At 40.0% G+C, this 15,201-nt stretch overlaps 1 protein-coding gene across 1 annotated transcript in view; it reads left to right on the forward strand.

Annotated features, from left to right (window-relative positions):
- KCNH7 (potassium voltage-gated channel subfamily H member 7) overlaps positions 1–15,201 on the forward strand; it is a 355,108-nt gene that overhangs the window by 321,173 nt on the left and 18,734 nt on the right. Inside the window, exons 13-14 of the mRNA XM_032225757.1 lie at positions 4,879–5,127; positions 10,642–10,810. Coding sequence (XP_032081648.1) covers positions 4,879–5,127; positions 10,642–10,810 — 418 coding nt within the window. The remainder of the gene's footprint in view (positions 1–4,878; positions 5,128–10,641; positions 10,811–15,201) is intronic.

A 15,201-nucleotide genomic window follows, 5' to 3' on the forward strand; every position in this document is an offset into this window, starting at 1 on the left:
TTCTGCCTCCAGGAAGTTCAGTCTTACTATTCTCATGTTGGTTTTTGTCTACAAGGCGTGTAAACTGCAAAGTGAAGTATTTCACATCTAGACCAATTCTCATCACTTTAGATCCTATCAGAGTGGGGTACTACATAACATAATCAGATATTGGTTTTAACCTATAAAAGCCCTTTATAGTTTGATACTCAGATACATGTAGGACTTTCTCCTCCATTCAATATTGACCAGCCTGATTAGATCAGCCAGGAAAAAGCAAGGCATTCAGGACTCTAAAAAGGTTTTGGGGGACGAAACAAGGCAGCATGGTGAAATAGCCATCTTGTAGACATGCAGTGGCTCAGTGGCTAAGACGCTGAGCTTGTCGATCGAAAGGTCGGCAGTTCGGTAGTTCAAATCCCTAGTGTCACATAACAGGGTGAGTTCCCATTATGTGTCCCAGCTTCTGCCAACCTAGCAGTTTGAAAGCATGTAAAAATGCAAGTAGAAAAATCGGAACTGCCTTTGGTGGGAAGGGAACAGTGTTTCTTCCCCTAGAGTTGGGAACTACTAGCACATAAGTACAAGGGGAAGCTTTACCTTTACCTAGAGGTCAGGCTAGCTCCCTGTTTATTGTAAACTGAGTTGTTCCATAGAGCTTTCACCTGATTTGATGTTGCCATTTCAGCTCTTCTTTATCTTTATTCCTGTCTTATTTTACACGGTTTTAACTTTGCATGAACATATTATAATTCTGTTTATTTTTCAACTGTGGATGGTTTAATTTGTAACTTTCATACATAAGCCACCAAGAGTCTTTTTGATTGCCGCATGGAATTAAATCAATTAGTCCATCAATGAATCCAGTCCACAAGAAAAAGCAAACATCATATTAAAAGTAAAATATACTTGGCTAAATAAAATGCTTCTCCCTTGGAAGAGAACACTCTTGACTTAACAGAAAGCTAAAAGGGTGCATTTCCCCCTTTTAAGTGACCTTGTAATCCTGAGGGAAATGATTTATTTGTTCAATTCATGTTGCCATCACGTAGTAAGGTATACTGCTGCCTATATTAGGGTAAAATGATCCTAGGTAGTGAACCATCAGATACGGAAATAATAAAATATACAAGGTTATATATCATGCTCCACCAACTTTATATCACTATCCTCCCAAATCACAATGCTGGCTGTATCTCCCATCCTGGCCTCAAGGCCTGAGGGAAAAGCCAGGTGTTAATCTTCCAGACAATGGGGGACATCTGAATCTCAGATATCATGTAATATTATTGAGCCAATCAGTCATTTTTAACTTTACAATGGAATAGATCCTTGACCCAAGAGGGTCATTAACTTTTAAATTGTTAAAAAAAATGGCATAAAGGAGACCACAAAAATAGGGAATTACCCAGAAAGGGAGACTTTGTGATTGTGTCAATGAACAACATTTAGATTTAATTAGTTAAAACAGATATAGGTGTTTTTCTTCCATTCCTGTGATACCCTTGTTATGAGGTCTTTTTCTTTTCTTTTTAAGTATCAGAAGTTGAATAGGGGTAGTATCTCTTTGAGATCTTAGCTTTTTTTCTCACTGCGGTAGTTTCTATAGCAACTGTTTCTACATTGGCTTCATATAAAACATTGATAATGCATACTTCCTTTTATCCTTTACCTCTGGTATCTTGGCCACTAAATTTTCCAAGCAAGACAATTAATTCAGCATTGCGGATTTTCTTCATAAGAAATGTTTGTTCAGCATTAAAAGAAGGGTATAAAAAAATCTTAATCAAACATCTTTCACAAAAGAAATATTGTTTCTTATATTAGCAATAGTATAATTTCTCGTATTTCATGTACCCTTCAGCTTGTTCTTAATTAAATTATTCTAACTTTTCATTAAAGGGATTTTATTTGTTTTGGATGTTTTATCCTGCAGTTTATCTCAGATAGCGTCATTTCAAAAAACAAACTTCCTATTTCTTGATACAGAACTTGAAGAACCAGGTTAGGGACTGATCTTCCGAAAGAATATTTATAAGGTTACTAAAAGTCAAAACCAGCTTCATTGGTATATAATCAGTCAATCAGTTCCTTTATATATGGTTCTAGGGTGAGTACTGAGTACTGAAGAACAGAAAGTAAAAGAGGATTTCAAGGAAATAGTGAATTAGAGAAAACGCTATAATATTATTGCCTATAACCAAGATGGCGAATCCTTGGCACGCATGCCACAGGTGGCACGCCAGCAGTCAGCTCCAGTGTGCATACATGCACCGGTCAGCTGATTTTCAACCTTCTGGAGGGCCAAGGGAGGCCGTTTTTGCCCTCCCCAAGATTCAGGAAAGCCTCCGAAGGCTTGGGAGTGTGAAAAACATGGCCAACGGGCCAACTAGAAGTTTGTTTCCAAAATTCCAGTTGGCTCCTTGGGCCCATTTTTCGCCCTCCACAGCCTCCGGAGGCTTTCTTGAAGCCTGGGGAGGGTGAAAAATGTCCCCAACGGGCCAATCATAAGTTTGGAAATCATCCATTTCCGGCTTCGGGGGGGGCCAGGGGAGGCCATTCCCCCCCCCCCCTGCTTCAGGAAAGCTTCCGGAGCTGGGGAGGGTCATGCGCACATGTGCAGGTGGATGGGGAGGATTGAATTTGTGTGAGAATGCATGCATGTGCAATAGCACACGTGCGCACAATTTTGGCACTCCATAAGGAAAGGTTCCCCATCACTGGCCTATAATCATACCTTTCTCTGCTACTTTGGTAGTAGTAATCCCAATTGGTGATCTTCTTCATAGAATTGTATTAATAGTTGGTTTTTACACCACCCATATTCATATTGTGTAAGGTGTACAGCTACATGAATGAATGAATGAATGGACGAACGAACGAATGAACGAACGAATGAATGAATGGACATTGATGATCTTTAACATAGTCCGCATCCAGTCTCCTTTGATTGGAATGAATCAGGACTTATACATAAGATAAATATGAGTTGCCATAAAATATTTTGTCCTAAACATATTGTAGAACTGGTGCTTAAACGTTGGGTAGATAAGTAGGCAACCAATGGTAGTATTCTAAGTTTACCAGTGACGAAGGGCAAAGCTGTAGAGCGTCATCTACATGCTTAAACAGCAATGATAAAGTGGAAACATAGCTATTTAAACCTGCCCATACAAAACTAATTAAGGTAGGCATTTCAGAGCAGAAAGTGCAATCATTTCCTATCGCATACCTGGTGGCCATGATTAAGGAGGAAAATGTAGGTCAGGTATTGTCTTGATCCCAAAGTGACTGTGATAATCCTTTTCCAGCAGGGCTGGCCATACGGCTAGGCAGAATGAGGTTGATAGCTCAAGTAGTAAAATTGAGGGATAATAAAAGGTTGGTAATGGTTATTTATTAAATGAATTAATAACTACATTTTTAGTATCAGGGCTATATAGTAGAAGTCCTTGTAGCAATTACAAGTTGGAACAAAATATCCTGGATCATCCAATTGGAATTCGTGGAATTATTAGATGAAGATTATTCTATTAAACATGGGAATAAGACTTGTGAGATCACAAATGTAAGCTATAACCATCCAGCTTGAGTTATTTGCTTCAGTCCTCAGCTGCACAGAAATTGACAAAATTAGCTACTGATTGCTTAGTATATTATAAAATAGCCATTTTAATAAATAAGGGAGAAATGATTTGTTTATGTTTGTGGATAAAAACTGATTATAAATTGGAGATTTTAAGGCTGACTTCTTATTCATATTTTCAGGGTTGTCTATTTGTGTTTAGGAATTACTATATATATATATATCACATGAAGCTGATTCATGTTATTTTAATTAGAGGAAGAGGATACGCCATGGATTGGGAATATTATCCATATTTGCATTAAATACTCCTCTAGGCTCTAGATACCATTATTCCTAGACTCAGAAGTTTGTTTCAAAAAAAAAATCTCTTCACTTTCAACAACAGAGTTGTTTTGAAAATTTACATAATTGTGTATGAGGAGGTAAACAAAGATTCTGAGCCCAAGGAAGTTAAGAGGAAAAAAAAATCAGCCCAATACATTAGTTTCCCAATTTCAATCTAGATCCTGCATTTTTTTCCTAATTAAAATGGATAAGGTATCTGTCAGGTTTCCGAAAGATGCCCTAATTAATTCATAAGCCTCAAGCCAAGTTTCAAAAGAAATCCAGTCATTTCTGCAATACTCCATTGCAGTCAGATCTGACTTCATTTTAATTATGGCTGAACTTTGCCCCTGTTTCTTCCCTCCCCTCAGTCTGTGTCATAAATCACATTCTCCAATGAGGGGCATGCCTCACAAGCTTGCTGTAGTCTGAGATCCGACTCTAGCTGAAAGTATGAATGGAATGCGCTCCCCGCCTTTCCTCACCATGGCAACTTTATGGGTTGACATTCACCTCCCCTCACTGTCCAAAAGCGACCTGTGCGAAGCAGAAACAATTTGAGTACAGGTATACCATTATCAAACTGCAATAGACATTCAAAATAGGTCTATTTAAAAAATGTCATGTGTTTCTGTCCTAGGAATATTTAGATTTTTTTTAAAAAAATCAGAATGTATTAAGTGCTGCGGAAAAAGATGAGTAATCCTGTATGCAAATAAAATTTGTTCTCATTTAATGTATTTATTTGTACTCACCATTATTTAAAAAAAATTCAGCCATGCCCCTCGGGACTAGAAATATGAATCGCAGGATCTGCTTGAGGAAATAGATGTAAATCCTACTGGCAAGTTCTATAAAAAGGCACTGAAGGAGCGTTATTCTCTGAACAGAACAAACTTTCTGAATGCCATCATAATGTACAGTATTCCCCACTTCCCCAAGGACAAGAATAAATAGCATCAATCTAATAATTTCTTTTCTAACAGATTATGACAAAGAAGATGAGAATTCCATGGACAACAACCAGCATTGTCAGGCCATCGAGAAACATTATGTGGAAAAGAGAAGCAGGTCATCATCTTCTGTGTCATCGACAGATGATGAGCAGAAACCTTTTTTTTCTGAGATCATAGGCTACCCAGCTGGACTAGGCAAGGCTGCAGTATTGGATTTTGAGGAAATGGTGAATGCAACAGAAAGACTCCAAAGTGATCGACGAAGTCACTCCTGTAAAGGTAAACCCAACAAAGTCTTTGCCAAAGGTATTCAGATTTAAGAAGTCACCGGACATGGTCAGAGCAGTCAGAGTTTTAACCTTCTAATCAAACATCTCCTTGAAAATAGCAATAGCACTTTGACTTATATACTGCTCCACAGTGCTTTACAGCCCTCTCTAAGTGGTTTACAGAGTTAGCCTATTTCCCCCAACAATTTGGATCCTCATTTTACCCACCTCGGAAGGATGGAAGGCTGAGTCAACCTTGAGCCTGGTGAGATTTGAACTGTCAAGTTGCAGGCAGCTGGCAGTCAGCAGAAGTAGCCTGCAGTACTGCACTCTAACCACTGCACCACCATGGCTCATCTCAAAATAGCCCTTGAGATTAAGTTTATCATATTTTAGTAGTTAATTTCTTCCAGCCTTAGAGTATTTCAACAGATTCGGTATTCTCTTCAATAGAGAATGGCAGAATGGTCATCCTTAAGCTGACCATATAACTCCCAACAGCAAAGAGCTGGGGTTTTTAATCTCTTTGTTATCTACAAAAGATGACCAGCGTAGTGGTCTAGGGGTGAAAATACTCACCTCCCAGTGAGAGTTCAATCCTAGTTGGTAGTTGATGTTTCTCTCCAAGGGCACAAAGAAAAAATAATCCACTGTGAACTCTGCATAGGCATAAGGAAGGGAATCCAGCCAGTAAATGCTCAGCTTCATCCAGTCAAAGGAGTTATTTCAGAGGTGGGTTGCTGCTGGTTTGGCCCGGTTCAACTGGCCCGGAGCAGCTGAGAGTGAACTGGTACTGTGGCTCTTTTGGCCCGCCCATCCGGACCCCATACCTGTTTTTATGGCAAAAGGCAAATTGTGCACATGTGCACATCGTGCGACACCTGCGCGAGCACCAATAATCAGCTGGTTGCTGCAGGGGTAGTGGATTGCAGGCACACATGCAACGCGAATCAGGCATGCGCGCGAACGGAACATGTGCGATCAGTGAACCGGTAATGAAGGTAAGTGCAACCCACCACTGAGTTATTTATATCTACAAAATATTCAGAAATTGCCCAAAAGCTGTAGAGCAGGCAAAAAAAAGAGAAGAAAACTATCCTGTCTTAACAAATCTGCCATATAAAAAAAGCTTATTTGAACCAAGACATGATATTTAATATTCCGTATCCTTCCATGGTGGATAAAATGAGGTCCCAGATTGTTGGGGGCAATATGCTTTACTCTTTATACCGCTTAGGGCTGTAAAGCCCTGTGAAGCTGTATATAAGTCTAAGTGCTAGTGCTGTTGCTATTCAAAGCCAGCTTTTCTATCATTGGATTGGAGCTGAACCACATGAGATAAGAGACCACAGGAAACCATCTGCCCATAAAGTATAATGCAGTACAAAGTTTGGAACTTCCTATATTATGCAGTTTCTCAAACCTTCCTGGTATTACACTGGTGAGTTTTGTTCAAGAAACTAAGATTAGACTAATGAATGATCTGTTCACAGAAGTCTCATGTCTTGTTTCATTTGGTGCTGAGTCTTCGGTTTCTGAAATTAGCCTGTTCCTGTGAAGCCTGAAATCTTGATAGCTCTGACCCAAATTAATGACAGTTGTATTGCTCCACCTGTTGGGAAGGAATCATGCTACCATCCCGTTGTATAAACTAGATATTGTGTTGCTGTTGTTTTAAGAAATAGTAGAGTTATAAGTAGTTATTGTGGGGGTTTGGGGGTTCACTCTGAATTAAGCAGGAGATACTCAAATATTGGAATTTAGGTTTCAGACAGCATTCCAAATGTTAGTATGTAACAAACGTTTACCACGTAAGATAAGTACTGAATAAATTTTGCCTCGCTATTAATCAGATATATAAATCATCTCCTAGCCATCTCACTATGGCGTTTTATTGCCAGAACTTTATGACTGTCGATTAGGAATAAATGAAATGCATAAGGATATGCAAAACATCAAGAGTTCTATCACTGGAATATTTCTACACCTCACAATTGATATGTGTTTTGTTGATTTCTCTCCTATTTCTGCATAAGGAAATGCAGAACAGTTTTTATTCCCATATCTCTTCATCAAATATCAGGTTACGTCAGGGCATTTTATGGCTCTCGGGTCACGTCTGGACCTTTGTCTATGTCTGTCCAGCCTGCGTGGATTGCTTTTATTTTGAAGGCAACTGTTATTTCCCCCGCAAATTTTTGTGTGTCTGTGCTGCACACCTTCACACCCATATTGGTTTGGTCCTCCACAGCAGTGTCAGTTTCTCATGTGGTTCCTTGGGAAAATTAATTGCCCTCCCCTGAGCTACACAGAGAGAGGGAGAGAGGGAGGGAAGGAGGGAGGGAGGGAGAGACAGAGACAGAGAGAGAGAGAGAATAATGTCATTCATCTACCCATAAATTCCCATTGACTCAGAACTTTATAAATACTACAATATATATTTGCAATTTGGAAGGTCACCTTTTCCCTTTTGGTTGCTAGAAATATATCTCGCAGCTATGGAAACCTTTTCCAAGGCAACCTAGCCAAACAATCTTCTCTGGGCTATATTTAGCTTCTTTCAGGAGTGTTCTCACTGTGGTCACACACAAACCCAAATAAAATGTCCTTGTTCTTTGTTTGGGGCGCTGGAGAAGTAATCATCCTTTTTCTATCTGCCTGCTTTTAATAATGTTCCATCTAACCAGCAGCCTTCTTCTTTGTTCTTGTTAACTGAATTAATTAACAAAATGTGGATGTTTTCTAAACATACAGGTGTACAGTGTGTGACAATATATACGTGTGCTAGGAGATATGATACCGAGAGGTTTATCAGTGTTAGTGATTGTGAGGAGGGGGGGGGGAGCCTAAAGATATGATATCTCATTGTTAATATCCAATGTAATGAGGAATATTGGCATTACAGTGAAAATCTTCTCCTCGTGAAGGAAAACCACCTGCATTAATGTGACCTTGCTTGAACTCGCTGAACAGTTTCAGGAGCCTTTGCAAAAAAAATAAAAAATCCTTCCAGAAAAATGAATCGGACGAGTGAGCTTCTGCCATAGTTCCAGCTCTATTAGAAGAGCTGAGATGGCGCAGTGGTTAGAGTGCAGTACTGACTGCTAGCTGCAATTTGGCAGTTCAATTGAAGAGAATACTGAATCTGTTGAAATACTCTAAGGCTGGAAGAAATTAACTACTAAAATGTGATAAACTTAATCCCAAGGGCTATTTTGAGATGAGTCATGGTGGCGCAGTGGTTAAAGTGCAGTACTGCAGGATACTTCTGCTGACTGCCAGCTGACTGCAATTTGGCAATTCAAATCTCTCCAGGCTCAAGGTTGACTCAGCCTTCCATCCTTCCGAGGTGGGTAAAATGAGGATCCAGATTGTTGGAGGTAATATCCTGACTACTGCTACTATTATAGAAGGGCCTGTTTTTGATATGTGTACCTAAGACTCTTCGTAATTGCTTTTTAAAAGGTCTGAAAGGCCTGGTAGCTTACAGTTATTTTACTTGGTTTAGAACAGTCCATGAAGCTAACGGGTTTTTTGATGACCTGACTTCTACTTCTTGACCATAGATGGCAGCAGAGAATTTTTTGTACCTTTTGCTGCTATCTAGGAGTTATTCAGGTATTTGCAGGTCAGATAGGATCAGCTCTTGATGATGTTAATCTTGTTGAGCATTTTTATTTCAATCTTGTTTTTCATTTGTTTTCTGATGATATTTTTAAGGTGTGAAGAGAACAGAAGGAAAAGGCTCTGCACTTTGAGAGCTCAATGTGCAAATATTTATATAAAGAAACCAGTTTTTTTTTAAAAAAAAGTATAAATAAAGTGCTTTTACTGAATAAAAGCAAGCGCAACCCTAGGAAATTACAGTCTGTGGAAAAGAGTATAACTAATAGCAATGGCACTTAGCACTTAGACTTCTATACCGCATCATATTGCTTTATAGCTCTCTCTAGGTGGTTTACAGAGTCAGCATATTGCCCCCAACAATTTGGGTCCTCGTTTTACCCACCTCAGAAGGATGGAAAGCTGAATCAACCTTGAGCCTGATGAGATTTGAACTGCCAAACTGCAGCTAGCATTCAGCTGAAATAGTCTGCAGTACTGCACTCTAACCACCTGCCATACACCTAAAGAGTATGGTTGGATTTTGTTTGGGGAATTTCAAATTTTCCTTCCTTGTACTACTCCTTTTCCTTCCTGGAAATGAAAATAATGCAAAGGAATTGATTCAGAGCAAAAAGATAAATAGAGAAAAGCTATTATTTTACATCTGTTTCTTGAGGCTGAAAATTGCATTGTTGGGCAACTGCTGTTGATCGATCAATAACCTAGGAAGACAAATCAGTGAGTATCTGACTATTTTTTTCCAGATTTCCCCCAATCAACACACAGTGTGCCCTGCTTCCTGTTATTTCTGTAGGTGCTTCTTCTGTAGTACTGTCACCCTACAAAGTAGACCGGACTAACAAACAAATGCCATATAGGTCAAGATTACTTTTACTGTTATAAAATTTGGCAAGTCTGAATGTTCCCCCGTCCCTCACTTTATCTTCATCTGAACTAAGAAGGAGTTTGTCTGAGACGTTTTCCCAAATTAGTTTCTTGGAACCAGCTCAATTCCTGTTTATCTAATTATTGTCTTGGTCGAGATGATTGTCCTTCACAGCCATTCCTTATTCCAAGGCTGTCAAACTCATCAGACGCTGGCCACACTCATGCCCGGTTTAGTGAAGGCAGGAAAAGTTGTGATATGTCACGTGATGCCACTGTGATGATGCAAGTTTGACACCCCTGCCTTATTCCCTTTACTTGCAAATGTATTCAAAAGTTCTAGTAGCAGCATTGCTCAATATTATCTGGGTTTATCCTAAACTGTGGTTATTCAGGCACTCTCGGCTCAGGTGGTTCTAGCATCAGCTGCTTTGTGCAGGCCCCTCTATACAGAAACACTGTAGGATAATAATCTGATTCAGACTGCCACCTCAATTAGCCGCTAATATCTGGATATTTAATCCCAAGCCAGCTATTCTGGCTGTTGTTGTCTGTCATCCTTAATTAGCCCCAGCATCTCTATCAATAAACTTGCTCAGATTCACTGAGAATGCCTGATGCCCAGAGATCATGAAATAAAATTATTCTCCTGTAACTATAGTTCGTTGTGTGGTAGTCTGTGCATTCACACAATCCATGCACCTTCCCCACATCAAATGCCTACCATGGCAAGTAATCTGAGATGTTGTGAGAATCTCAACCATTCAGAGGGAGCAAGGCAGGATAATAAACCCAGGAGTATATGGATAAAGGATTGTGTTTTCCTTTTCAAAACTCGCTTTAGCTCTGCAAAATTCTAAGAGTGGCTTCTGCACCGGGAAATTAGCCTTATGGGGGAGTGTGCTGGTGGCAAATGAAAGACTACAGTAACAGATAAGCAACCTCTTCATATCGCATGGATGAGAACTATAAGAAACAGGCATAAAATAGGCTATCTGTGTTAGGCTAACCTTCACTCTCATTTGACTGGCAGATATCAGGGACAGGAGAACCTGGGAGGAAGAGCAGAGCAGAAGTCACCAAGAATCCTCTTGTCCATCCGCATTACCTCCTGTCACCTGGGGGATCTCTGAAACAGAAAGTGAAATCAACTATGGCGAAGTGGAGCAGAGGCTAGATCTACTTCAAGAGCAACTCAGCAGGTAACTCAAGAGCATGAAGGAAAAAGCAGAACTGGGTTTTCAATAGCTTTGAACGTGACAGCAATGTTGGCATTTCTCTTTTTTCAAACTAGATCCATTCCACTGAATAATATAACACTGTTATGTAGAATCAAAATGCGCCTGAGGATGAAGATAGGAAACATCCTCTTGTGACTACCAGTAGATAATGTAGTTTTGCGCATACATCATATTTGAACTGGGGACTTCTTTCTTTATAGTGTGAAAATTTTAGCTCTGTATCAGCACGTACTGTAGTTTAACCTGGCTTGTCATGGGTAGAGTTTTCCCAGCAATCAATCTATTGTTCTCACTGATAAACACACACACACACACACACACATTTGCCTATTTTTCTTGTTAAGCATCTTCCCAAGCCATGATGTGTCTGGTTGGTATTACCTTCCTGAACATTTTTATGGTGTGCTTTTTAGGTCTTCAGTATTCCATGGAATTCCTCTACTGTTTGGTAAGCTGTCGAAGATCCTTTGGCACTTTTTGTAACTCTTGATTTGTTTCCAGATCTATCAGCAAGGAGCAACACTTGTGTCCTAGTTAAATTTTTCTCAGTTGAAGTCCCACTTTACCCACATTCCTTGGGAATAAAAAAATAGCATATCCACAGTGATCTCACATATTAACTTCATCAAAACTAGGACAAAACTTGGACAGCTGCTAGCTGAAGGAGCTTCTGAAAGATCCTGAATTAGAAAGTAAAGTTTAGTTCATTATTCTGAAGGATTCTTGGCTGAGTTGAGGAAATATACCAAAGCTGTTCCATTTATAGAGGAATTAAATAAACATTTTTATGGAAAGTAAGAACAGTTCCATGCTTCAGTTGAATGGTTTGGTGATCTAACATTGTAGTGGAGATCTCTAATTGGGCTCTGGTGTCAAATTTGGATGCTTTCACTTTTAAAAAAAAACATTTGAAATAAAGGTTGTGGCAAATGCATCTAGGAAAAGACAACAAAGCAGATTTTCCAAGTTAGCAGCAGTGCACTCAAAGACTTATTAGGGGAAGTCAGGGAATACGTAAATTAAACTGTTACAAATGAATGAAATTAAAGCTGTTTTTTGCTACATTGGTTGACAGGGTTATTGAGGAAGAAACCCTATTGACCAGCATAAATTCATTCTTGGCAGTATAAAATGACAGCGAATCCAAAAGAGTAGAGCAACGTGATTGTGAGTGTACATCAATAACATCTGTTCAGCAGATTGTTTAAAAAAATCCTTCAAAGAAAAAAAAGTCACAGGCATATCAGGAGAAGACAGAATGGGAGGGAGTGGTTAGAAAATATTCCTGTCAACCAGAGGTGGTATTCAGTCAATTCGGACCAGTTCGGCCAAACCAGTAGTGGAAATCATGGGTGGGCCTGCTCACCTGCCCCGGCTCTATGCCATCCTATTTAGGTACGTTTTTGAGCATGCCCGGAAGGTACAAGAGAGAGCAAAGCTCATGCGTGGAAAACCGAGTGCATGTGTGGAAGTGGCACATGGACCCATGAAGTGAGCGGGAACCGGTGGTAACACAATGTGAAACCCACCGCTGCTGTCAACATAAATAAGGTTTGTTCATCCTGCCATTTTGCTGTTGTACCTGCCCCTCACTGGGATGTCCCTTCGAATGCTTACCAAGGAGAATTCAACTCTTGAAAATTTTTGTCAAGCAGTATCTTACGTGCAATCGGATCAATCATGTTTTATTGATTATTAACACTATTGTTTCAATTGTAATTTTATTCTTGAAAGCTGCCCTGAGTGCCATGAAGCAGAAGAGCAGAATAGAACTTTAAGTGCTTGCATTTACAATCAATTTATATGACACCCAATGTACACATTTGAGTATTAAAACCAACAGATTAAAAACAACACAAAAGAAAAGTAACATAACAAAGACTGACCTCACAGTCAAATCAAGTTTAAAATCACCATAGATGGGCTCATCTGGCATGTGGCCCCTCTCTGGGGAAAAATCAAGGCCTTCAAGACCAATGACCAATGCCATCAGGACCATCCAAATCTTAACGGGAAGACTACAGTATTCCAGTGGGTAGGTACTACTACAAGAGCATATCTCCTGGGTCCACCACATGATTGTTTTATAGAGGGGATTCAGGCTATGTCCACCCTCTTGGATCTCATGGGATGGATAGAATCAATAAGTGACAAGTACTTTACAAGGCCCGGACCTATACTGTACCATGAAGGGCTTTATATTCCCTAGATTAGATTTCTTTTCTATATAATTTCTACTTTCCATCGTCTCTCTTTGTCTAATGCAGGGGTGTCAAACTCGATTTCATTGAGGGGCGCATCAGGGTTGTGTTTGACCTAGGGGGACAGGGGTGTGTGGGTAGGCATGGCCAGGATGGGTGTGGTGAGCTCGACATCACTCGTGTCTGGGGCACCTGTGGTGGCCCAAGCACTCTGCCAGTGAAAACGGGCTCCTGAGCTCTGTTTCCAGCTGTGACAGCCTCCTGCAACCCTCTGCCAGCAAAAGTGGCCGCCCGCAGCCCTCCTGAGCTCCATTTTCACTGACAGAAGCACCACGGGATGGTTCTTCACTGCTTCCAGGGTGGCCTCATGGGCCAGATCTAAGCACCCTGTGGGGCGGATTCAGCCTGCGAGCCTTGAGTTTGACACCCCTGGTCTAATACATTACTCTAAGGCTGTGTTGGTTAAGGACCATGCATTTGACATTATTCAAATCTGAATAACTTGTCTGAAATGGTTGCCTGGTCAAGCAGGGGTTGGACTGGAAGACTTCCAAGGTCCCTTCCAACTCTTATTGTTCTGCTAAATATTTCTGTTAAGTAAGATTAAGAGATGCTGAATGCTCATGTAGCCTAGTCCAATGTGTACTTGCATCTGCTTCAGAGAATTCAGCACATATCTGTTTCATCCAATAGCATTATTGTTTTTTTTTAATGGCTATTATGGTCAAAATAATAATATGGAACAATCTCCAGGAAAGTATGAGGCATGTTAAAATATGTTTATTCTCAGCTTACTACCAATTGCATGAGTATCTAGCATATTTTGTCTATGTTTCATAGCATCCAAATCAAATATACCCAAGAACTATACAAAAAATATTTGGAAACATTTTTTTTACCAATCTACATCTTTCTGGTAAATAAATACGGTAATGTTTTGTTGCTTTCTCAGCATAAGCAAAGTATCTGAAGTTATTTGGAACTCTTTTATGCAGTCAATTAATACAGAAGATAGCATTCTTTGAAACTGATTTAATTATAATTTATATTAATTGGCACAATTAATTGAAAGCTATAAATGCATTAATGCAGATTAGCATAACCACAAAGTTAATAAGCTAGCAGTAAAAAATTAAACAGGAAAAAGAAAGGGAAAAAATGTGCCTGAGTAAAAAATTGTCCCGTATGCACAAAAAAAGAAGAAGTTGGTTGTATTAACTTAATTACGTACACTTTGTTTAATTTGAGCTTCTACTGATTTATTAGAACAGGACATTCAAGCTCATGTAAACAGCTAATATCAGCTGCATTAACTATTTATTAAGAAAGTTATTCACTTGGAAACTAGAGAAATTCTCTGCACAGCCTTTGTGGAGCTTCAGAAGTAGCTGTTCTGACCCAGCTCCCCAAACATGACCAACCTGAAGTTAACTCAAAGATTCCTTTATTAGGAGCCCCAGCAGCCCCAGCAAAATGTTTCTCTCTCACCACAGGTCTGTCTGGCAGGGAGATGAATAGTTGTCTGCCACATCTATTCATCTCCCCCCCCCCGCCTTTTATCGCCAGAGCTAGGGTGGGGCTTTGTAGCAGTGGTGGCTCTTCCATCCCAAGGATCGGTCCATAGATTTCCACTGCTTTCCTTTCCTTTGCCTTCTGCGCATCCGTGCATCAGGCACTGGACCCAGCTATTCCTCCTCTTCCTCATCAGCCACCTCCATACCTGGGTGCTGTTGACTCTCCATCTGAGGGCTGGTGGATGGCCCAGGCTCCGCCCTCCATTCCCTCCTTCCTCTCAGAGCTCTCAGGTTGCCTTGATGTTTATCCTGACCCCCATGCCTCCTCCTCATCTGATTCAGCTGCTGGAATGGCTGGCAGTAAGCTGTTCCAAGTAACGCTGCCTTTTGTAATAGACTAATAATTATGATTTTGTCAATGCCATATAGGTGGTGGTCCAGAAATTTTGGGATTGCACTCAAGGCACCTTTTACTATTGGTACTACCGTTGCTTTCTTTTGCCATAATCATTCTACTTCTATTTATAGGTCATTATATATATTTTTTTATTTTTCTCCACTTCTTTATCTTCTCATCTGTTGTTTTCAGGTACTGCCCCATCCACTATCCAAACTTTTTTTCTCTTTCCTTTCAACA

This window comes from Thamnophis elegans, chromosome 1 (assembly GCF_009769535.1).
Source record: "Thamnophis elegans isolate rThaEle1 chromosome 1, rThaEle1.pri, whole genome shotgun sequence".
NCBI classification, from domain to species: domain Eukaryota; kingdom Metazoa; phylum Chordata; class Lepidosauria; order Squamata; family Colubridae; genus Thamnophis; species Thamnophis elegans.